This window comes from Lichenostomus cassidix, chromosome 7 (assembly GCF_008360975.1).
Source record: "Lichenostomus cassidix isolate B80296 chromosome 7, HeHo_3.0, whole genome shotgun sequence".
Lineage (NCBI taxonomy): Eukaryota > Metazoa > Chordata > Aves > Passeriformes > Meliphagidae > Lichenostomus > Lichenostomus cassidix.
In genome coordinates, this window is record NC_139488.1 from 22653495 (window position 1) to 22676314 (window position 22820).

General features: G+C 55.9%; 3 protein-coding genes across 6 annotated transcripts; 2 read left to right on the plus strand and 1 right to left on the minus strand.

Annotated features, from left to right (window-relative positions):
* The first annotated feature begins 1 nt into the window (after position 1).
* On the plus strand, positions 2 to 7139 carry RNF25 (ring finger protein 25). The gene is made up of 10 exons (XM_085066793.1): positions 2 to 56; positions 173 to 247; positions 320 to 422; positions 514 to 581; positions 1294 to 1363; positions 1490 to 1561; positions 2292 to 2432; positions 3198 to 3287; positions 3782 to 3916; positions 4030 to 7139. The coding sequence occupies exons 1-10, from the start codon at positions 19 to 21 to the stop codon at positions 4741 to 4743; spliced, it is 1506 nt and encodes a 501-aa protein (XP_084922919.1). The 5' UTR covers positions 2 to 18; the 3' UTR covers positions 4744 to 7139.
* An 844-nt stretch (positions 7140 to 7983) lies between these two features.
* Positions 7984 to 11724, minus strand: BCS1L (BCS1 ubiquinol-cytochrome c reductase complex chaperone). The gene is made up of 7 exons (XM_085066794.1): positions 11405 to 11724; positions 11018 to 11157; positions 10729 to 10923; positions 10456 to 10519; positions 9907 to 10076; positions 9353 to 9470; positions 7984 to 8668 (listed from the first exon to the last, which is right to left on the minus strand). Exons 1-7 carry the CDS (start codon positions 11722 to 11724, stop codon positions 8416 to 8418), a joined length of 1260 nt encoding a protein of 419 aa, XP_084922920.1. The 3' UTR covers positions 7984 to 8415.
* Positions 11725 to 11778: 54 nt separating this feature from the next.
* Positions 11779 to 22747, plus strand: ZNF142 (zinc finger protein 142). Of its 4 annotated transcripts, none has more exons than XM_085066788.1 (9): positions 11779 to 12371; positions 13185 to 13512; positions 14054 to 14692; positions 14946 to 15209; positions 15669 to 16481; positions 16713 to 16890; positions 17542 to 20764; positions 21654 to 21759; positions 22115 to 22747. In XM_085066788.1, exons 2-9 carry the CDS (start codon positions 13272 to 13274, stop codon positions 22612 to 22614), a joined length of 5964 nt encoding a protein of 1987 aa, XP_084922914.1. In that variant the 5' UTR covers positions 11779 to 12371; positions 13185 to 13271; the 3' UTR covers positions 22615 to 22747. The 4 variants fall into 4 exon arrangements, with proteins under 4 accessions (XP_084922914.1, XP_084922913.1, XP_084922912.1 ...); XM_085066787.1 differs by lacking the exon at positions 11779 to 12371 and adding an exon at positions 12579 to 12737; XM_085066786.1 differs by lacking the exon at positions 11779 to 12371 and adding an exon at positions 12594 to 12777.
* Positions 22748 to 22820: the final 73 nt, after the last annotated feature.

Below are 22820 nucleotides of genomic sequence, written 5' to 3' on the forward strand. Positions count from 1 at the left end.
TCCGGGGCGGGCGGGGAGATGGCGGCGGCCGGTGAGGAAGTGGAGGCGACGGACTGGTAACAGCCCCCGTACCTTCCCCGGTCTCTGCACCCTCCCCCGTCCCCGCACCCCTGCTTTCCCGCAACCCCGGCCCGCCGGGGCCCTCTGACTCCCGCCCCGTCGGTCCCCGCAGGGCGCTGCCGCCGGAGGTGGAGGTGCTGGAGTCCATCTACCTGGAGGAGCTGCGGGTGGCGCGGGGCCTGGGCAGGTACGTCCCGCGTTCCCCATCCCCGGCCCGGCCCCGCGCCGCCCCCCTTACCCCGGCCTGTCCCTTCTCCAGGTGGGAGCCCTGGGAGATCAGCATCACCCTGCACCCTGCCACGGCCCAGGACCAGGATTCCCAGTACGTCCGCTTCACCCTGGTGCTCTCCGTGCCCCCTCAGGTAGGCTGCCCGCCGCCCCCGCGCCCCTGCTCCTCCCGGCGTCGGGCCTCTCCACATTCCTTGTACTTCGGATGTTTCTCTTTTGTCTTAGTATCCTGATAAAGCTCCGGAGATCTCCATCAGGAATCCGCGGGGGCTATCTGATGAGCAAATTCAAAAGTGAGTGCCAGAAGGGAGGGGAGTGGGCGATCCTTTACTCCAGAGATCCGGGAGGCAGAACTGGTGGACAAGCCTTCTCTAATTCACGTGACTTCCCGTGTCTGGTCAGCAGATGGATAGAGGTCCCTAAATCACTTTTCGTAAATCTCACAGGAGCCACTGGTGCCGAATTTGACACCGAGGCGTCCACCTTGTGGTTGTTCCCCTGTGTTCCCCTGAAATGTAATTTGAATCCCTGGGCCTTAAAAGCTGCTGGACCTGCCCTGACAGAGGTGGGACTGACCCATGTGCTTGGGCCTCCCATTGTTGCCTTTGTGCTTCGATCGTTGGTGCAGTGGAATGTGTGCAGAGACCTTGGTGCCTGCCAGCAGCAGGGGAGGACGTGACTCCCACCACACCTGCTCAGGGGCTGCTGTCAGATAAACAAAGCCTGGGATTCACCAAACCAAAGGGTGCTGGGTGAGCTCAAGCTGAGGCTGTCAGCAAAACTGCTTCTGCAAGTCTTGGTGTGACAAAGGCTTCCTGTGCATGTGGGGAGCCAGGACAGGACATGAATATGTGTGTGCCTGTGTGCCCACCCTGTGCTCCAAGCAAAGCCTGAAGGCCAGTGCTCTCTTTCTTCCTCTTGTCATCATGGCAGGATGGCAGGTATGTGGGACAGTGAAAAAGTGTAGCTAAATTTGTGTTAAGGATTTCTGCTGCTTTGCTGTAGGATTTCCCAGACCCTCAGAAGTGTTGCTGAAGCCAGGCTGGGGACAGAGGTGCTCTATGAACTGATTGAGGTGAGAGATGGAAGAGGTTGGGGGTGACCAGCCACAGACACTGGTCCCTGACTGCCCAAGGGGTGGGACATCCCTGAGTTCATGGGCAGGCCAGTGAGTAAAATGTTTGCTTTAATGCTTTCACAGAAGGGGAAGGAAATCCTCACTGACAACAATATTCCTCAAGGACAGTGTGTGATCTGCCTCTATGGATTCCAGGTAGGGGTGTTGTCTCCTGACCCCACAAACTGACTGGGAAGTGAAGCAAGAGAACAGGGAGTCTGAAGTTGGGATATCAGCCTGGGGCCAAGATGCACCCCAGCAGCCTCTTGTCCCCCATTCTGTGGGTGATCTGACTGCATAGGGCCCTTCCTAGGGTGAAACATGTTGTTCTCCCCATCAACCTCTAGATAATTATCTACCAAAAATGGACACGGGCAGCAAGAGATGCTGGAGCATCTCCGAAGTGTAGCATCTAGGGCTAGTTGATGGTGCATTTCAGCTTCCCTGTGTTGGTCACACCTCACCTGCAGTTCAGCACACAGGTGGTCAGAGGGACTAGAACATAACCATGCAGGTGCTGAGGTCTGTGGGGACAGGGAAGGTGGCCTTGTCCAGGTTGCAAGGAAAGTCGTCAGCACCTGCCTAGGAAGGAGAACACATCAGGTGGGAAGATTGGTGGTTACACAGGAACACATGCAGAAAAATCAGTCATAAAAACTTTTCATCTTGACATTAGGAGTGTTTCTAACATTTGAAACAAGGAGCAGCATCCCAGTAATTGCTGAGGGAGTGGAAATGCAGCCCAGAAGATGTTAGGTGGCTCTCCCAGCACTAGCACTACTTCCTCATGGCCACCACTGACATGGTAGTGGAAACACACCTCAGGTGGGAGATTACACAGCCCTTTGCTCAGAAATCTTTCAAAGACGCCCTTTTCTCTTGACAGGAGAAAGAAGCCTTCACAAAGACCCAGTGCTACCACTACTTCCACTCCCACTGTCTGGCCCGCTACGCCCAGCACATGGAGGAGGAGATCCTCATGCAGCAGGAAGAGAGAGAGCAGCACCTTGCTTCATCCCCCAAAGAGGTACTGGGCCCCCTTCCTTGGCCCCCTGCACAGACCCTCATAACATCTGTATTACCCTCTTTGGGACATGGAGCGAGGGTTACTGTGGCCCAGCAGCACAGTCAGTGTTGTGCCCGTGCTGAGATTCAGAACAGGGACTAAGTTATCTCCCAAGGCCCTTTCCAACCAAACAAGTTGGCTTATTGGATCTCTGGGTCAGTGCCTGTTGTGTGAGGGGGCAAGGGAGTTGCATTTTTAGACTTCTGGAGCCACAGGAGTTAGAAAAGAGAACTCCTTCCATAGTCCTAGTCCTTGAACTGCGGGGGGGCAGGGTTAAAGCAAGGTAAACACAATCACCTATGTTCTGGGGTGATAAAACCTGTCCAGCATGTGTTGGAACAGTTGTCAGCTGCAGAGCAACAGCTGAGCATGAGACAACTCAAAGGCTCCATCCTGCAAACCCTTTCAAAAAAGGTGCTGCCTAGATGAGACACTCCAATTTGGAGCAAAACAGATCCTAGGCTAAGGAGGACTGAAGCCATACATGTTGACAGGGGTGCTTTGTAAAACAGTCAGCTGCTGGAGCACAAATCCCAGCATGTCTCATGTGGAGACACCTTCCATAGCAGTTGCTGAGACCCCAGGCCGCTTTCATGCGGCTGGCCCTCTCTGGGCTTCCCTCCCTTGGCAGAAGAGTGAAGAAGACCACCCTATTCCACTTCCAGGGGTTATGGGGTAGCACGAGCTGGATCACAGGGTTTGTTATCACCTCTTGCCTCCCTGCAGGAAGTCGGTGTACAGTGCCCTGTCTGCCGGGAGACCCTGGTATACGACCTCTGTGCCCTGAAGGCAGCGCCACCTCCGCAGCACCCTCTGGTAAGAGATGGGAGCTCACCTGCCCAGCTGTGCCCTCTCACTGGGTGGCTTCAACTGGGACATTGTAAGAGATGAATGCATACACACTCTCCCTCAGGTTCTCCTAGATGTCCCATCCAAAGGGCAGCTCACAGACGGCAGGTTCAGTTGTATAGCCCTGAGTTGAGCACATGTGCTGAGGGAGAGGTCCCTGCACTCTTTGGGATACAATCACGTCAGGAGAGTGACCTGGTGGTAGCTGCTTTACATCCTGCCTCACAGTAGAATGGCCCAAGGCAGTTGCTGCAGAAACAGTGGGTCTGCACTGGAATGCTCTGTCTCTGTCCAGAGATTTCCCATGCATCTGTAGGCCTGGTCAATGTGGCAGAAGGAAGCAGGTTGCCTGGCACTATGCAATCAAAAGAGGGTTTGGGGAGTAGCTCCCAGCCCTGCTACTGCCTATCCATGCTAAGTGTTGAGAGAGCCCTTACCCTGCCTTGCTTTCTTCTGCTCAGGAGCCATACAGGCCAGATGCCAAAGTGCTGCAGCACCAGGAAGAACTGCGCCTGATTTTCAAGAGACAGCAAGAGAAGGGGGGAATCATCGACCCCGAGGCAGAGAGGAACCGATATTTCATCAGCCTCCAGGCGGTATGGCACTGGGGACAGAGAGCTGCTGAGGGGGCTCTGGGCTGCAGGACCAAGCACTGTCATCTGCTCTGGGACCCCTGTCCTTTTGTTCACTGGTGGCTTCTTTCTTTCAGCCTCCAGCTGCTGTGGATCCAGGCCAAGCAGCCACTGCCTCTGAGCTGTCGGTGAGTGCCCGCACTGCGGACGGGGCCCAGCCACCCAGCCAAGCCTCGGCTCCTGAGCCAGCTGGGGCGTCGGAGGCCAGGGCAGAACCTGAGAGGCCTGCTGTGCCCAGAGAGCAACTGAGCAAGAGGGAGAGGCACAGAGGGGAGAGGCCAGGCTCCAGAGGCCAGGGCAGGCAGCTGTACAGTGGCTCACAAGAACCAGGAGAGGAAGCCTGTCATCCACTCCGTGGCTCCAGAGGGTCCAGGGTCTTCAGCCAGAGACCAGCGCGGAGACCTGCTGGACGGCACAGCCAGGAGTTTTCAAAGCCTCACAGTAGAAGTAGAGTTGCTCCCTTCACTGAAAGAAAGGAGTTGTGCCCTGAAGACACCTCACCAGTAACAGAGGCTGTGGACTTGAAGGAGGAGCACCGTGACGTGGAGAAATGGAGCACAGAGGAGGGGACTGAGGCCCGGGGCAGGAAAAAGGAGAACCTGATGTTCAACCACAGTGACCACAGAGCTGCCCCCAACTGGCAGGGCCACCATAGGCCCTGGGACTGTGGGAGGTGGGAGAGGTCCAGAGTTCAGGAGCGTGGCTCCTACCCCAGAGCACCAAGAGGGCGAGGGGTGTTCAGGCCCAGTGGACATCGAGAAACCCATCTTGAGAAGGAGAGTGGCTCCTAGCAGGAATGATGAGAGGCTGGGCTGGGGGAAAAAGGCTGTTTCTGGGGAGAACAATGAAGGCTCTGGTGAAGCAGTTGCAAGCAGGTACTGTACTCCTTAGAAGTGAGGAGGCATATGGGATAGGCTGTATAGCACTTGGGATCATCAGAATATGTGCAGTTTCACCCTGCATCCTGGCATGAGCAGCTGGCTGTCACCAGCATTGGAGAAGTGGAATCTTGACAGATCATATCAGCCTTGGTCTCAGAGGACCCAGGGGCCAGAGCTTTGACTGGGAACCTGCAGCCATCATCCTTATAGGTGAAATGCCAAGAAATGTGCACACCTACAGAGCAAATGGACTGAGCCTGGCATGATGCTATGACAGAGCCAAAATTGTGGCAAGATCTTCCCCGGAAGCCAGTGTCCCAGTGGAGCTGCAGTGGTGCCAAGTGATGGGGTTGTGCCAGAGCCGTAGCCTGGAGCTCAGCTCCACTCACTCTGTCCCCCATGCCTTCTCAGTGTACCTTCTCAACTGCTGGAATCAGCTAGGCAAGTCCTTTTTACACAGGACATTTCCCAGTCCCAGCCAGGAGATCCAAGTTAAGCTTAAGTCAACACATTGGCTGGTCACGGCTGTCTGGTGGCTAAGGCTTCACCTTGGCTGCCACTTCCCCAGGAAGTACATCTTCAGCTGGAGCTCCAGCCCTGTCCTTCAGCTGCTTTTGTGCAGGCTGAAGCTGATGGAGGAAACCTGGGAAGAGAGCACTCTGCTTTGTAAACCTGTATCTGTCAGAATCCCCCTCTAAGGCCAGGCTGTCTCCTGGCACTTCTGACAACCTGGAAGTGAAGACATGCCCCAGTACTTTGGATACTGCTACCCTCCTTTCATCTTCAAGCTGATGCTGCTTCAAAATGAGGATTTGCTGTTTAAAATAACTTGGTGCAGTTCCATCTGTTGCTGCTCCAGATTTAAATGGTGTCCCACTCCAAAGCTACAAAGGGTGATCCCAAGCCTCTGAAGTGGGGTACTACTATTAAATTAATTCATTGGGTCTTCTCCCAAGCCTGTTCCCTTTGTTTCCTCTGCCCTCTTGCTCCTGTTTGTTGCTGTTTGGAGCAAAGGTGTTGGTCCCTGGTATTTCTCACTTCCTTCCCTGTTCCCGGCAACCAGGGGTGAGGCAAAGACCTTCCCCTGACACTTCTAGGTGGCAGGAGAGCTCCTTGCTTAGCCTGGCTCAGTGTAAGCTCTCTGCATCACCTGGACAGTACTGATTCCTTCACACTTGTCTGTGCCTTGTCCCCCACCTCTTTTTTGGCCACACCTGGGTTGTTATTGTCTTCCTCCTTCTGCTAAGTGCAAAAATAGCAGTACCACAATGGACTTGCCAGAACTTCATGTGAGATCCCCAGAAACCAAGGGCTGTGTGTGCCAGGAGGGCATTTGTCTGGCTGATCTTTGGCACATGAAAGTTGCACAAACCCATTTCTTGATTGGGAACTCCTTACCTGCTGCCCTGCTTACTCCATGCCTGGTCGTGACCTGAAGGGGTTGGTTTAACCTGCTGCCTAAGAACCTTCTGTGCTTAAATTTCCAACACCAATTTTCAATCCTAATGCTCTAAAATCATTACTTTTTTTCTCCCTCTTTGGCCTGAGCCTACACTATCTGTCATGGGCTAGATGACCTGAGAGCCAGATGTTGTGCCCTCCTGCAGTTGAGGTCTGAGCACTCACACCCTGAAGACAGCCCTAATTTTTCTTCAGTGTTCCCTCTGTCCATGTTCAGCTGGTTTCTGGGGGAATGGTCTGCCCACACTTGGGTGAAGAGGTGCAAACTTTGCCTGACATTGGTGCTTGTTCTGCTGCCTCCTGCCTTCATTGGTGAAACTGCTGTGCTCCAAGAAAGGCATTTGATTGTGTCCTGAAATAAACATGGAAGATCTCTGTCCCTTACAGCAGCTGAAGCTCCTTGGCTTCTTCCAGTGAGCCAGGATTTCCAGTGAGCAGGAAAGTTGCTATATGCCATGTTTGGAGCATGGGAATTCAGCCATGGAGATCAGAGTGAGTGAGGACTTGGATAACTTCAATCAAATGCCAGATGTTTTAGAGGGAAGTGGTTTTTCCCTGGGAATAGTGATTTCAGAAGAGCCCTGACTCACTGCTCTCAGCCTGGAGCAGAGGGCATTTTGCAACAGTATGTGGAAATGAATTTGGGATAAACAAACCAAACCTCCAGGTCAGAGGGTAGGAATGGAGCCTGCACGCTGACCTAGTCCCCTTGCTTGGTGTCTGCCTGTGTCATTCACCTACCTCACAAGGCTGTTGTGAGGCTTAACTGACAAATGCCCTTGGGCCGGGCAGAAAGGCACCGGCAGCGTCTGTAGCAGTAACACTATTAAAAGCAAGCAGAATGAGTGATGTTGCATGTGGTGGCATTGGGTCTCTCTAGCTCCCCCCAACCACTCCCCATCCTCCCAGACAGCTGTGAGACATTTGCCAGTCACTAGCTGGCCAGTTTTGATCCCCAGCTTTGAGGGAAGAGGCTGGATTTGAGCAGCCAGCCTCTGCAGGATGGCCAAACACAGGGTTTGAGATGCCAGCCTGCAGCATTCTGCTCCTTCATTTGCAGAAACGTTTGTGCAAGTCTGGAGTTGCATCAAAGCAGTGCCTGTTTGCACCAAAATCCATCCAGGTGCCATTGGCTGTGCCCCTGTATATTGCTATGTGCTCTTGGCCCTGCAGGGCAGAGCCAAAAGGAGGCTAAGCAGTGACCTACAGATTTGGGTTTGGCGTGGAACCCACTCGCCCAGCCTCAGCAAGGTGATGCAACTCCCAAAACTGACCACATTAACATAGGACCAGCTCTGGAGAAACTGATTTTTAGGATTCTGAAAGAGGGACTGGAAAGGGAGAGCTGTCGGGAAGATATGCTATAACTGGCCAAAGCTCTTCTCTGCCCTCACATAGCTCCAGGGCCCCACCATCTCCTCTGGTGAGAAGAACAGTCATGGCCACCTGGGAACAATATCCAAGCAGATCTGTGGCTTGGCATCGTACCTCAGCAGGACGTCATAACTCAGCAGGAACAGTGGGGCCAGCCTGGAGCCCAAGGGACAATGAGTTGTCTCTTAGGAGCTGCTTTTTTTCAGAAACATTCTGGATTTGCAGTACTGGCCTTGCCAGGCCCTGGTCAGGGCTCTGGACCAGCAGCTGGATAGTGGAGCGACTAATAGGAAAATGGACCAGAGAGACAAGAGCTGTGTTGTGCACTTCACAGAGGATATTCACACACCACTGAGACCACTGTCCTTTAAAAAAACCAGCAGCTTTTAGCAGTGTAGAACCCCAATATCCTGCCCAAAGGAAATGGCCTTCTGGTGCACCCCCAGGCTGAGCCACAAGGAAAGGGATTCACACCCAGGAGCCCTGGCAACTTAGAGCAATCCCAACACTAGGCACACACTGGTGAGCAGGGCTGGTACAGTAGCACCCAAGGCTGGGGAGCACCAAGAGCCAGATTCCCTCCCTTGCTGTGAGGCTGGCAGCCCTGATTCTCCAAAACCAAGACATCAGTGGGATGGCAGTGAACAGAGACCTGGCCTGTGCAGCTGGGCAGCTTCGTGGCATCCCCAGGATGGTCACGTCTTTGTCCCAGTCCTCTCAGTGTCAAAAGGGAAAGCTGGCCCCTGGTCACAGCAGGCTGGAGCTTATGTTTGAAGTGGCTCCTTCAGGGTCCATCTTGTAAAGCATGAAGTGACCCTGCACCTGGGCAGCGCTGATCTGTTTGGAGACCGCCAGTGCCTGGTCTGCGAACCGCTGGGCTGCAGCCAGGGGCTGCTCGGGGTAGAAGCGCTGGAACATGCAGGTGAGCTGCCAGCGGGAGCAATGGCCCACGTACTGCTTCAGATCCACACGGCCAGGGCGCACCAAGGCTGGGTCCAGCCTGTCAAGAGACACAGGAGGGCCTGGGAAACCTCATCAAAGCATCCCTGCAGAGTGGGTCCTGCAGGAAGGCCTTACCCACACTAGCATAGCCCATGTCCTATCTGTAAAGTGCCATGCACTGTGAGATGGTAAAGGGGGGGAACAGGTTCATCCCTGAGGAGATTGATGGGGAAAATCAAACCAAAAGACAGAGCTGGGGAAGGACTGACTCCAAAGGAGGACAATAATGTCTTTGGAAGCAGCTCTGCCCATCTGTCCCATGAGCAATTTCTGATCAACCCCCTAGGCCAGCTCAGTCTGAAGTGAGCCAAGCCTGCCACAATGCAGCAGCTGTCCAGGCACCATGAGCCCAGGCTGCATGTCATCAACCCAGTGGGCTGCACATGGGGCCAGCACTTCACTCACAGAATGGACACAACCCCAGAACTGGCAGCTCCCCCTGGGCAGGAAGCTGGTACCACTCCTGAAGGGCACAACCATGTTCTGAACAGCAAGTAGGCATCTGAGGCTCCAGCAAAAGGGATCTTGATTAGCAATCAAGGGATTTGCATCCCAAGGGAGAATGTGGGAAACATGAACCCCCAGTTTTCATATTGGAGGATTCAATAAATAAAGCCCAGCAAAATGGAGCAAGGTTTTTCTGTGCTACCCACCCCATTCCCTCCCAGGGCACAGCTCTGACCTGTCCACATAGTTGGTGGTCATGAAGACAATCCTGGCTTCTGTAGAGGCCACACCGTCCAGTGCATTGAGGAGGCCACTGAAGGTCAGGCGCCCCATGCCTTGGTACACAGCCGGGTCTGGGAACAGAGGTGTCTGAGATCATAGCCGTTGACAACTAACCCTGTGCAGGCTTGTGGGCCACCCTCCTATCACCTGAGGCTTATGCCAAGCTCCCAACTCAATCCTTGCTCGGAGGCTAACCCTCTGCCTGGCTGGCAGGACATTCACCTCCCCTGCCCACATGCACCCATGGGAACATAGAGAATAAAAGGGAAAGCCACCTTCTCCCTCAGCTGAAAGTAGCTGGGCAGAAGAATGATCTTTGCCTGAGGATAAAGGACCCAAATTTCCTTTTACAGCCTAGCCAGAACTAGACATGCTCTAGTTTGGGCCTTGAGGGCTGAGAGATTCCCACTCCTGGTCTCTGCTGGTGCAGTTGAGCAGCCCGGAGTCCAAACATTTCCCTGATACAGCCAGGACACGTGCTGGCCCAGGAACAGGGGCAGTGCTCACTCTCAGCAGCAAGGTCCCGGCTGATAAAGGCAGCGTCCACATCCTCCAGCAGGATGATGCTCTGCTGCGGTGCCACACTCAGGAGGTGATTGAGCCGGTCATCAGAGAGGCTGTGGTCACTGAGGCTCAGCAGGCAGATACTGTATTCCAGTTCTCCAGCCAAGGCTGTGCTGGAAAGGACAACCACAAGAGTGAATCACAATGGGAAAGCCTGGAGTTGAGGAAAAATCAGATTTCTCCACCCAGCAACAGGGGAGAGGGCAGAGGGGTCCTTTCCCAGCAGGGATCAGATCTGAGGGGTGGGTGGAAGCCCCTGCTCAGCCCACCCTTGCCATGCAGCACTATGCAAAGCAAGGATACAAAGGGCTTGACACCCTGACCTGTCACAGTGCCAGCAATGCAAATGCTTACAGTAGGCACCACACCTAAGGCACAGCCCATTCTTGTATTGCAAAACCAAACTCATCCACACCCTCTCATCCAAGACTACTGCAGCTTTGAGCAGGCAGCTGGTGGGAAAACTGCTGTTCACCAGCTAGCAATACTCACATGAAGCTACTTTTCCCACAGCCAGGAGGACCATACAGCAGGTAGCCTCTTCGGTAGGGGATCCCTAAGAAGACAGTGTTCTTTTAGGATAATCACTTGGATTGCTCTGTGCTCCCTCCCTCTGAGCTGCGGTGCTGTGCTGAGCATGCAAAGAGGATACACCTGGGAGAAGGCAAACAGCAGGGAAAAATCTCTCCACAGCCAGTTCAGAGAGGACCACGAGCATCATGCCCCAACCCACACAGTACATAGCATGCCACACCGGAACCTTGCCTCTTTCAATGTACCACTTGGGATTGCTGATGAACTCCTTCACATCCTGAACCAGCCTCTCTGATACGCCTTCATCCAGCACCACGGAGCTGAGGGGCCGGCGGCGGCGGGGGAAGCCGAACTGACGCCACTCTGCTCCCACAGCCGTGTACATGATCGTCCTCCCCTCCTGCTGCTGCAGCGCCAGCTCCCGGGCTGCAGAGAGAGGCAGAGGACCTCCCGTGAAGCCCTGGGCATCTCCAGGGAGTAGGCTGTTCCCAGCAGGACCCCATACAGTTCCCCTACAGACCTTCCTGAAGGATATTGAAGAAGATCTCGCGGTCAGTGCCCAGTGCAGTGAAGGTGACAGACTCCCACGGCGTCCCTGTGTTCAGGTCAAGCATCTGCGTCTCCCGGCTGCGCTCAACACGAATCCACTTCCTGCGATACCTGGGGCAGGAAGATAGGGGCACAGTGATCCAGCACCATGAGGCACACACCTGGTTCATGCATCAAGAACAGTCATCTTGGGTAAGGAAATAATTTCACACTGCTGAGTACAGGCTGCTCTTCCTACTCTTCATCTCCTGCCCTAACTCCAGAGAGGAGGCAGAATCCTCTCCACTGCCTCTACAGACCCTCCAATTTGCTAAAGTGAGGCTCAATCCCCAAACTGCTTTCCCTTACCCTCCCTTACCAGATGAAATGATTCCCGAGGCTGGGGACAAAGTCGAACTTGGTGCTGACACGTCCACTTTCATGCTGCAGGTACGACGTCTCAACACTGAGGTGCTGCGTGTGCTTGGCGTGGTGGGAGACCCAATTCAGAAGCCACTGGTAGCTCTTATCCTTGCTGGGTACCTCCAAGGTGATCATATAATGGCGCCTGAAAGCCACCAGCCCAAACTGGGCCCCCTTACGGGCTGCTGCCAGGACAGTGCCCACCCCAACGAGGCCAAACCCAGCCCCGAAATACGGGTTGTCCTTCAGTGCTAAGACAAAGTCAGAAAAGGGCATCGTGAGAGGTTAGGCAGCTTCTTTCCACAGCATGGTTTCTGTGCTCAGGAAACAAACCTGTGAGGAAAGACTGAATGGTAGCAAGGAACACAATGGATCACGTACAGTTCACTGGCCTTTATCATGGCCAGTCCTCAAGGTGAAAGGCTGCCTGGCACATTTGGATCTCCCACATTTGTGCTTATTACCAAGGGTTCTGACAGCTGCTGGCTGCGGGAGCCTCTTCATTCTCTTGCAGGCCACTGGGTGAGCCAAGCAGGAGGGGGACAGAAGGCTCTTGAAGAAGTAGGGGAGCATCTGTTACTTCTTCAGTGAAAACAACAAGCCGAGTTTTACAGAGATTTATTTTTTAAACAGCTAGAGATCATGAGTACTGCAATTATTTAAGGTTTATCGTTTGAAAAAGCTGAAGCACATCCCCAAGCTGAGCTAAAAGCCGCGCCTTTGCTGCTGAGAACGGGCACACGACTGTGGTGGAAAGAGCACCTCCATGTCGGGAGAACAGCCGCATGCTCCGGGTGCCTGAAGCTTCTCCAGGTCCCTCAGCAAGTCTGTCATGTACCGGGAACGAGGGGGAGCCTTCCCCGCCAGACACACAGACACGCTCTGCTCCCTCAGGTGCGGAATTCCACCTCCACTAGAACAAGGTGTGACCTTCCTCCTTCCCAGGGTACAGTGTCCTGTGGGTAGGGTCCCGCTTTCCCCCTCCTTCAACAGTAGCCCCACCTTCCCCTGCAAAAGGCCTTCCCCGCAGCGGAGGCCCAGCCGCGGCCGCCCCACGGGAGAACCCGCACCGCTCCCACCCCGCTCCAGCCGCTGCCGCCACCACCGCTCACCTGCGCCGCGCCGCTTCCGCTCCCGCCGCGCTGCTTCCGGCCGCACCATAGAGCGGGGCCGGCCGGGCCGGGCAGAGCGGCTGCGCGAGAGGCACAAAGGGCGGCGCTCTCGCCGCCCGCCACCACCACCGAGATGTGCCGGGGCAGGGGGACCCGGGGCGGCGGGGACAGCCCAGGGTAAAGGGCGAGAGGCTGGGGGCCGCGGGGACAGCCCGGGGTGAGGAGTGAGGAGTGACGGGCTGGGAGGGCCGGGAACAGCCTGGGATGAGGGGCTGGGGGGCCGGGGACAGCCCGGGGTGAAGGGCGAGGGGCTGGGGGGCCTGGCCAGGCGGGACTCGTCGGGGCAGTTCTGGAGACTGGGCATAGCTCTGAGAGTGGGCTCGGCGGTCGGGCCAGCTGGACCCAGGGAGCAAGCCCTGGCTGTTCGGCTCAGAGAGAGGGTACAGGTGTCCTTGCACTCTTGTCTACCCCGTGACAGAGGACTTGCCAGGGACCCGCTTGGGGCACAGCAGAAAGGAGCCGGCATTGAGATACCCTGCCTCGAGACTAGCACCATAGGCTGCTCCCCGAAATCCTCTTGGGCTCTAGGATGTCCCTTGTTTAAAGTGCTTTCTTCTGTTTCAGATTGAGAGGCCGTCCTGCCCAGCACCAAGGCAGAGCCAGGTGGCAACGAGTGCAGCAGTGACTGTATCAGAGGGTACCAGCAGGGAGATGGAGGCCCTCTGCTCGGAGCTGCTCCTGCCCACACCGGGAGAGGTGGGAGCTGTGGGAAGCCCTGGTGTGGCCAGCACTGGTCTGGCTGGGACACCCCCGCTGGCTGCTAGCCAGGACTTGCTGCTGGCAGAGGCATCAGTGCCTGGGGAAGGGGCTCACGCTGAAGGAAGCAATGTGGAAATATTCATCGAGGCAGTGGCTGGCAATGTGACGCTGAGCAACACGGCCAGTGCCACAGGTATGGGGTGCAGGGAGCACAGAATGGGCCCCGTAGGACTCTGCAGAAGGAGAGAGGTCTGGGCAGGGTCCCTGTCCCAGGTACCCTCAGGTCTCTGACCCTGCATCTTGAGTCTGGTGCCACCACTGAGCACAGACCTGGTACCAGCTGGGTGTGTGGATGGGGAGGGTGGCTGCAGGAGTTGCATGCTGCATGAGGGGGGTCACTCCAGGCTGTCAGGAGGGACCAGGCAGAGATCTCTATCTGGACTGCTGCCCCCCAGCATGCTTCCCATGTGGGTCAAGTGTGGGCACATCCTACTAGGAAGGGGGCCAGGCCAGCCTCTCATCTATGCATGCCTCAAAAGTGCAAAGGGACAGACCTGGTTGTCATGGTCATCTGGGTGGTGTTAGTCCCTCTCTTATGGGAAATGTGGTTCCCAAAATGTAATTGGTGGCAAGAGAGATTTATTCTCCTTGTGCAGAGCTGGAACTGAACTACCAGTCCCAAGCTGCAAGCCTTTCTAATGCTCTTTCTAATGCTCACCATTTGCTCTCCACAGAGGTTCTGGTCAAAGTGGTGGAACTGTACTTCTGTGAGCGGTGTGGCCAGAGCTTCTCAGAGGCCTCCCTGCTGTCCCAGCACCAGTGCCTGCTGCTGTCCTCCCCAGAGCACCTGGAACTCCCAGGGGCACTGTTGGCTCCTGCCAGCGAGGGCCATAGTGACCCCATGAGCTCAGAGCTGCCCAGAGACAGCGCACAGGAGGGCTCTGTCCCCGAGTGTCTGCTGTGCCCTGTCTGCCGGGAGTCATTTGTGCAGCCTGGCCAACTCAAGGAGCACTTCAAGACCCACCGTGCCCCATCAGGAGCCCTGCCCTGTCCTGAGAGGGGCTGCCACTTCACCACAGAGGACCGCAAGCAACTGCGCAGCCACTTGCGCCACCTGCACGGGGCCTCCCCCATGTCCTGCGCCTGCCGGGCCTGCCCGCTGCTCTTCCCCAGCCGCCAGGCCATGGAACAGCACCACCGGACACACTTCCCTTTCCACTGTGGCCACTGCGACTTCGTCACGGCCAATGCCAAGCTCTTCTGGCAACACAGGAAGGGTCACACCGTGGAGTCCCGCTCTGAGATGCACACGACAGACAACCTCCCCAGTTCAGACTCCCATGGCCTTGAGCAGTGCTGCGTCCTGCCATCAGGTATGGCTGGGTAGGGGGTTGGAGCCTGTGGGTGCTGCTGAGGCTGGCTGCATCCATGCATCCCAGTTACAACTGGAGGGGTGGGGGGTGAAGCTGCAGTGCTGGAGGGCTGGGAACCATGCATTCCTGCCTCCCTGCAGCACGGTTTGTGCCCTCCGTTTCTGCCAGGTGGTTTTTCTGCAAGTGTGTGGATGTGTGGGGGTGGCTCCCTCTTGCCTGGAGCATGATGATTTCTTGTCTTTCCCCACTGAAGCAGCATCAGAAGAGCAAGAGGAGGCAGGGAATTGCCACCCTAGCTGGAAAGCCAGCACAGAAGAAGCAAGGTCAGCAAAGCCTGCAGGTACTGGGGACAGCTCCTTGAAGGGGCAGAAAGCATCAGCTGGAGAAGAAGACTTGGACAGCAGTGGGGATGAGTCACCAGAGGAGGGTGGTGAGAGCCCCTGCAAAGCTGAGGCCAAAGAGGATGGGAAGGCAGCTCCCAAGAAAGTTGGAGTGCCACAGGCACAGCACTTCAAAGGTAGGATGGGGGCCCTACCAGGAGCTGCTCAGACTTTGTGAACAAGCACCACATCCTGAGGGTTTGCAGGGAAATGTGGCCCAGGGTGGTGGGTGACCTCACATCCCCTGTATGTACCAGTGCAGTTGTTCCCCTTGACCTCTGCCCAAGCAAATACCTCCCTTCTTTTCAGGTTCATGCATGCTGCCAGGTTTAGGCTAAGGTCTGCCTGGCTTTGAGGACCAGGAGCATGTGTGCAGGCCTAATGTCAGCTGTGCTTTGCCAGTATTGAGCTGGAAAGGGCTCACCTGAAGTGTGCTGGTGGGTTGGGGTAGGGACAGTCCCTCTGAGTAGGTGGCTGTTGTGTGACTGCACATGTGTAGAAACCCTCACCCTGGCCCAGCTGAATCAGGGACAGAACATCTGCCTGTGCTCTCCATCTTTTCCCTATTAACTTGTCCCCCTCCTCTGTTCCCCCAGGGGATGTTGCAGAAGGCTCCGAGTACCTCTACAAAACCCACATGTGCCCCGAATGCAAGCGGTGCTTCAAGAAGCGGACGCACCTGGTGGAACATCTCCACCTGCACTTCCCTGACCCCAGCCTGCAGTGTCCCAACTGCCACAAGTACTTCACCAGCAAAAGCAAGCTGAAAATCCACATGATGCGCGAGACAGGCGAGAAGGCTCATCGTTGCCCACTCTGCCACTACAGCTCAGTGGAGAAGAATGCCCTCAACCGCCACATGGCCAGCATGCACGAGGACATCTCCAACTTCTACTCTGATGTCTACTCCTGCCCCGTCTGTGAGGAGAAGTTTCGGCTCAGCCAGGCCCTCAAGGAGCACTTGAAGACTCATAAAACTGAACCCAAGAGGCTGAACTGCTTCCACGGGGACTGTGACTACTGTGCAGAGGACCGGAAGGAGTTTGTCCGTCACCTCAAGGATGCTCATGGCATCAAGGCAGTGGAGTGCAAGTACCATGCCTGCTCGTTGCTCTTCAGCACAGCTGAGGCCATGGAAGCTCACAGGAAAACCCACTATGCCTTCCACTGCCAGCAGTGTGACTTCATCTGCTCCAACAAGCACGTTTTCCGCAAACACAAGAAGCAGGGGCACCCGGGCAGCGAGCAGCTCCAGTGCAGCTTCTGCCCCTATGCCACTTTCAACCCTGTGGAGTTTCATGACCACGTGGGCAAGATGCACGCCAACGAGAAGATCCACAAGTGCACCGAGTGTGCCTTCGCCACAGCGCACAAGCGGGTGCTCATCCGGCACATGCTGTTGCACACTGGTGGGTATCCCCTGTAGGGGTCCCAAAAGCTGAGATGGGATGGGGAGGGTATTTTATCCTGGCTCCTGGGTGGCAGGGAGGTCTGGGTCAGGGGTCCTGTGTCCCACCACCAGCTGTATCTACCCCAGGGCCACTTGGATGAAGTTGTTGCCTGCTCCCTGCTAAGCTGGTTTCCCTGCCACGTTGCTTTATGTGGCTGTTACATTGAAGGCATTTGTGTGTTGCATATAGGAGAGAAACCTCACAAGTGTGAGCTCTGCGACTTCACGTGCCGGGATGTGAGCTACCTGTCCAAGCACATGCTGACCCACTCCAACGACAAGAACTTCATGTGCACCGAGTGTGGGTACATCACCAAGTGGAAGCATTACCTGAACGTCCACATGCGCAAGCACACTGGAGATCTCCGGTAAGACCCCCTGCTCCACTGGCCTGGCAACACAGCCTAGGGTCCCCAAATCCTGCTCCAGGGGTCTGCTTCTCCAGGCTGCATTGTGTGCTGGACTTTCTCAAGCCTGGCCTGCCCTGTTTGGTACATGACAAATTTGGTCTTTGAACTTGCCAGTTCTTTCCAGCATGGTGCTGTGGAGGCAAAGCTATTTCTGGTGTCTCTATGCCACCAAGGAGGTATATTACCTCAGAGGTGCAAATCTGAACTTGGGTTCATGGCACTGCTGATGTCTGTGGGCCAAGGCCCATTCAGGACTGCCAAATTGTCACCTCTTTTGGGCCTAGCCTGCCTCCAGGGGTGCTGGAAATGCTGTTGGTGTAATACATGTGAGGGTGTTTGTGGCTGACACAGTCACTGTATGGAATACTCAGGGAATCTATCTCTGGTCCTCAGGCTAGGTGTGTAAGGCACCAGCAGTGCCACAGGCTGCAGCAGGAAGGAATTACCTATGGTAAGAACTGGCAAAAGTGGCAAAAGTCAGATCTGGCAAACAGAACTGTATACCTTCCCTGTCTGCCTGGGATGGGGAAGGAGAGCTCAGTGTGCCTGACAAAGCTCAGTCTGCCCCTGTTCCTTGTGCTGCCTGATTGATTCTGCTTGTCCCCACAGATACCAGTGTAACCAGTGCTCGTACCGGTGTCACCGTGCTGACCAGCTGAGCAGCCACAAGCTGCGGCACCAGGGTAAAAGTCTGATCTGCGAGGTGTGCGGCTTTGCCTGCAAGCGCAAGTACGAGCTGCAGAAGCACATGCAGGCAAAGCACTCACAGAACTACCAGGTGCCCATCTTCCAGTGCCAGTACTGTACCTACCAGACCAAGTACAAGCAGGCGCTGCTGAACCATGAGAACTGCAAGCACACCAAACAGAAGGAGTTTCGCTGTGCTCTCTGTTCATACTGCACCTTCAGTAACACCAGCCTCTTCTTCCACAAGCGCAAGATTCATGGCTACGTTCCTGGTGACAAGGACTGGCTGGAAAATTATGCTAGCAAGGAGCTGGAGATCAGCTCATCTGAGGCACTCTTTGGCTATGAGCTCGGTGCAGCCCTGCATGTGGATGCCAGTTCCCCCCCCACTGGCAAGGAGCACTGGACAAAGGAGAAGCCATCCCAGATGGAGTCCCAGGGAGAAGAGGGCTACCAGCAAGTGTTTGTGGTACCCCTCCTTGAGCAGGATGCCACTCCACCAGAGAGAAGTGGTGAGGCAGAGAGAGGTATGGGCGAGGGGGAGCAGTGCTGTCCTGCTGGCAACGCCCTAGAAGATGACTGCATGCAAGGAGATGCTGCCACAGGCTCTACTGAGCTCACTGTTTCTGAAGATGTGGAAGAGAGCTGCACCTTGCACTTGGAGGCACTGAATGTCTCATCTGACCCAATCCTGGAGCACTTGACTGGAGAAACCTGCATGACCCAGTCAGAGAGTGTGGAAATGGTGTCCTGCAAGCAGCCTTCCACAACCCATGAGATGCTGGGCTCCCAGGATGGTCTTGGCTTGGACGACAGTGGCAACACACTCGAAGACATCCCAGACTTTGAGGAAGAGGAGGTAGATGTACAGGAAGACAAAGTGGTGAAGGACAGTGTAGCAGCAGGAGATAACCAGGGAAAAGACACCCTAAAGGAGGACACTGGCCGCCTTGAGGGGTCATGCTCAGACCACGACAAGTTGGTGGCAGACACTGAGGTGAGAGAGACCAGCCAAGCCAAGCTGCCAGAGGCCTGGCTCAGCATGCTGAAGACACCTGAACAGGGCCACCTGCCTGTCCCAGAGGATGTGGCCACCTCCGGTGACAATGCCAGGGGCAGCTCAGAGTCACTGCTGAAGGCTCTTCGGAAGCAGGACAAGGAGCAGGCAGAGACACTGGTGCTGGAGGGCAGGGTGCAGATGCTGGTGGTGCAGTCAGAGAGCCAAGTCTTCAAGTGCGAGAAGTGCTCATACATCACGCGGAAGGAGAAATCCATGTCCCTGCATTCCAAAGCCAGCTGCCAGAGCCGCCGGGCCCCACTCGTGTGCCGAGAGTGTGGTGCCAGCTTTAAGCAGCAGAGGGGACTCAACACCCATCTCCTAAAGAAGTGCCCAGTTCTCCTGAAGAGCAACAAGATCCTCAAACCAACCAGTCAGGAGCCACCTGGATTGTGCCAACCTGCTGACCAGCCTGGTGATAATAGTACAGAAACAACAGAAAGCAAAATGGGAGGTGCAGAGGAGTCCAGGCGTGCTGAGAGCCCTTGGGAAGCTGAACTGCTGCCTGATAAAACACAGGCAGCAGGCAGTCCTTTGGCTGGGGCACAGACATTGAGCTGTCATCCCTCTGAGAAATCCCTGCTGGGTGACAGCACAGAGATGGCAGAGGAGCCTTCCCAGCGAGGGGATGGGACTGAGCCAGGTGGAGCTGCTGGTGCCTCCCAACCTGGGAAACCCTCAGAGAAATACCGACTGGAGGGAGGGAAGCTGCACTGTAATGCCTGCTCCTTTGTGTGCTCCCGTGTCACCACCATCACCTCCCATGTGGAGGATGGCTGCCGGAACCTGGAACAGTTCTGGTGCTCCCTGTGCCCTGAGACCTTCCGCTCCCGGCGGGCCCTGAAGACTCACTGTGCTGAGAAGCACATCCACCCCAAGGAGGACGGACCCCAAAGGACTGAACTCCCTGAGGGAGACCCACCCAGTGTTGAGAAGGACCAGCCCAGCGAGCTCCCACTGGATGCAGCCCCGCCAAAAGCCACCCTGCCCAAGAGGAGGCGTTTCTCCTGCCCTACCTGCCCCTTCACCTGCCACCAGGAACGGGCCATGAAGACGCACAAGAAGAGGGGCTGCGTGACCCTGGGTGAGTTTCGTTGTGCCTCCTGCCCCTTCACGTCCAAGGTGGCCAAAGCCCTGCGGCTGCACCGCAGGCTGCACCGCAAGCACTACAGCAAGCGGCCGCAGCTGCAGTGCCGCCAGTGCGAGTTCACCTGCAAGCAGGCCCGGTGCCTGCGGCAGCACATCCGCATCAAGCACGAGGGGGTGAAGCCACACAAGTGCCACTACTGCGAGTTCAGCACCACACGGCGCTACCGCCTGGAGGCCCACCAGTCCCTGCACACCGGCGTGGGGCGCATCGCCTGCGGCATCTGCAGCCAGACCTTCGGCACCAACTCCAAGCTGCGCATCCACCGCCTGCGGGTTCATGAGAAGACACCCACCCACTTCTGCCCGCTCTGCGACTACAGCAGCTACCTGCAGAATGACATCACCCGCCACGTCAACAGCTGCCACCATGGCGAACTCAACTTTGGCTGCTCCCGCTGTGAGGCTCGCTTCAGTTCCGAGACAGCCCTCAAGCAGCACGTCCTGCGGCGGCATGAGGAGAAGGTTTCCTATGGCTGCCCACGCTGCGGCTTTGTGTGTCACAGCGAGGCCACGCTCAAGTGCCACGTGCAGAAACAGCACCCCCACCTGGAGTGCAGCACCTGCAAGGAGACCTTCGCCACCCGGGAAGCACTGGAGGAGCACAAGACACAGCATTTCAGCCACCGCTGTGAGCTGTGCAGCTTTGCAGCCAAGGAGCGGCAGCAGCTGGTGCGGCATTACATGGAGAGCCACGAGCCAGCTGCCCCCCAGGACAAACCCCTGCACTGCCCCTTCTGCGATTTTGCCTGTCAGCACCAGCTGGTGTTTGACCAGCACATGAAGGGCCATGGTGGCACCCGTGTGTACAAGTGCTCAGACTGTGAGTACACCACCAAGAACAGGCAGAAGATCACGTGGCACATCCGCATCCACACTGGTGAGAAGCCCTACAAGTGCCACCTCTGTAAATATGCCTGTGCCGACCCCTCACGTCTCAAGGTAAGGGCTCTGCTTGGGAATGTATCCTACTTAATCTTCATGGCTTGAGGGGCATCCAGCCACAGGGATTTGGGGAAGAAGTTCCTAAGGGTAGCTTTTATCCTCTATGTTCTTTGGCTCGTACTGAAATAGGAGGCTACCAGATAAAACTCATGTCGGTACAGTACATTTCTTCTCTGCTGTTGCAGTTTAAGGGCAAAGGAGACTTGTAACAGAGCAAGAAGGTGGGCAGCTGTCTGAGTTCACTTCTTTTCCTGCTGACATCTCTGGCTTTCTCTGGGTGCAGCCTTGCACCCTTCAAAGCCAAGTTTGGCTGCTTGCTGGCTTCAGCATGCTCTGTGGTGCCAGTTAGACATGGTGCAGGATAACCTCCAGCTTTCTTGCAAGCAGAGCATGACCTTGCCTTCATTGCTGTAGGTAATTAGCATCCTGATGCATGGTAAAGGGCCTTTCCTAGAACAGGAAATGTGTGGGTGATGGAGGCATAGGGTAATGGAGGGAAAAGTGGTCTGGTTTTGCTAAAATAAGTATTGATGTTTTTAATGGCCAGGCTGAGCTGGAGCCCCCTGGGGCCACCTGGGTGAGGCTGTACAATGTGCTCAACTCTGTTGGGCTGGGTTTCAACCTGGCTCTGCCTTAAATACCAAACCGGGGAGCAAAGCCTCTGCCATCCACAGGCTGGGACAGAACAGCTTAGCACTACAGGCATCTCATCCTGACCCTGCTGTGGATCCCCTTGCCCATAGCCTGCCAAGAAAGCACACAGCCCTTCTTGCCTCATGCAGCTGGAGATGTCAGAGTTGTCTGAGTCTCTTACTGCCACCCCAGAGCCCTGCACATTCCCAAGGCAGGGGATGTGGTCTCATCCTGACCCTATCTTCCTGCCCAGTACCACATGCGGATCCACAAGGAGGAGCGGAAATACCTCTGCCCTGACTGCGGCTACAAATGCAAGTGGGTGAACCAGCTCAAGTACCACATGACAAAGCACACGGGTGAGTGCTGCCCACTGAGGACAGGCTGCCAAGCACCAGGGAGGGTGTTGGGGCTGCTCCATGCTTCTTTTTCTGCCAGTGACCCAGCTGGAGATGGAAGAGGACATTTGGGGGGCAGCACACTATCCTGTGCTAATGGGGTGGGGTGGTGCCATCAGGTGGGAGGGAAGTTTGGGTAGCACAGACCCCAGTTTGTTTGGTGCCTTGGAAATGGGGATCTTGGTGTGCCTGCTGACAAAATGGGATGTAGGGGGAGGTCCCTGGGGACTGATGCTCTCTTACAGGGATGGTGAGACGAGGGACTGGAGAGCACTGTGTCCCCATCCCAGTGCCATCCCCTTCCCTGTCACCACAGGTCTGAAGCCGTACCGCTGCGATGAGTGTGAGTACTGCACCAACCGTGCGGATGCTCTGCGGGTGCATAAGGAGACACGGCACCAGGAAGCCCGTTCCTTCATCTGTGAGCAGTGTGGCAAGGCCTTCAAGACCCGCTTTCTCCTCAAGACTCACCTGAAGAAGCACAGCGAGGAGAAGCCCTATGTGTGCAACGCCTGCGGGCGGGCTTTCCGCTGGGCAGCCGGCCTGCGCCACCACTACCTGACCCACACCAACGAGCACCCCTTCTTCTGCCGCTACTGCCCCTACAAGGCCAAGCAGAAGTTCCAGGTCATCAAACACATCCAGCGGCATCACCCTGAGCACGGGGCTGTCGACCCCAGCCAGGGGGTGGGAAAGGACCCCAGCACGCACACCGTCCACCTTCACACCGTGCAGAGGGAGAGCCAGGCCAAGGGGCACCCCAGGATGGAGCAAGAAGGAGGGTGCCCTACAGAGAAGGAGGGCATCTCTCAGTGAGGCTGAATCCCAGCTGCTTTAAGGCGCTGGTGGCACAGGCCTGCTGCAGAGATGTATGTGTGTGTATAGGCATATATGTATATGGGTTGTAAAATATGCAACTGTATAAAAGGAATCGCTTAGTTCCTTTTAATACTCTTTCTTTGGCTGCTTGGAACCCCTGTGTGAACCCTGGGCCAGGTGCCCACAGAGAAAGAGCACAAACC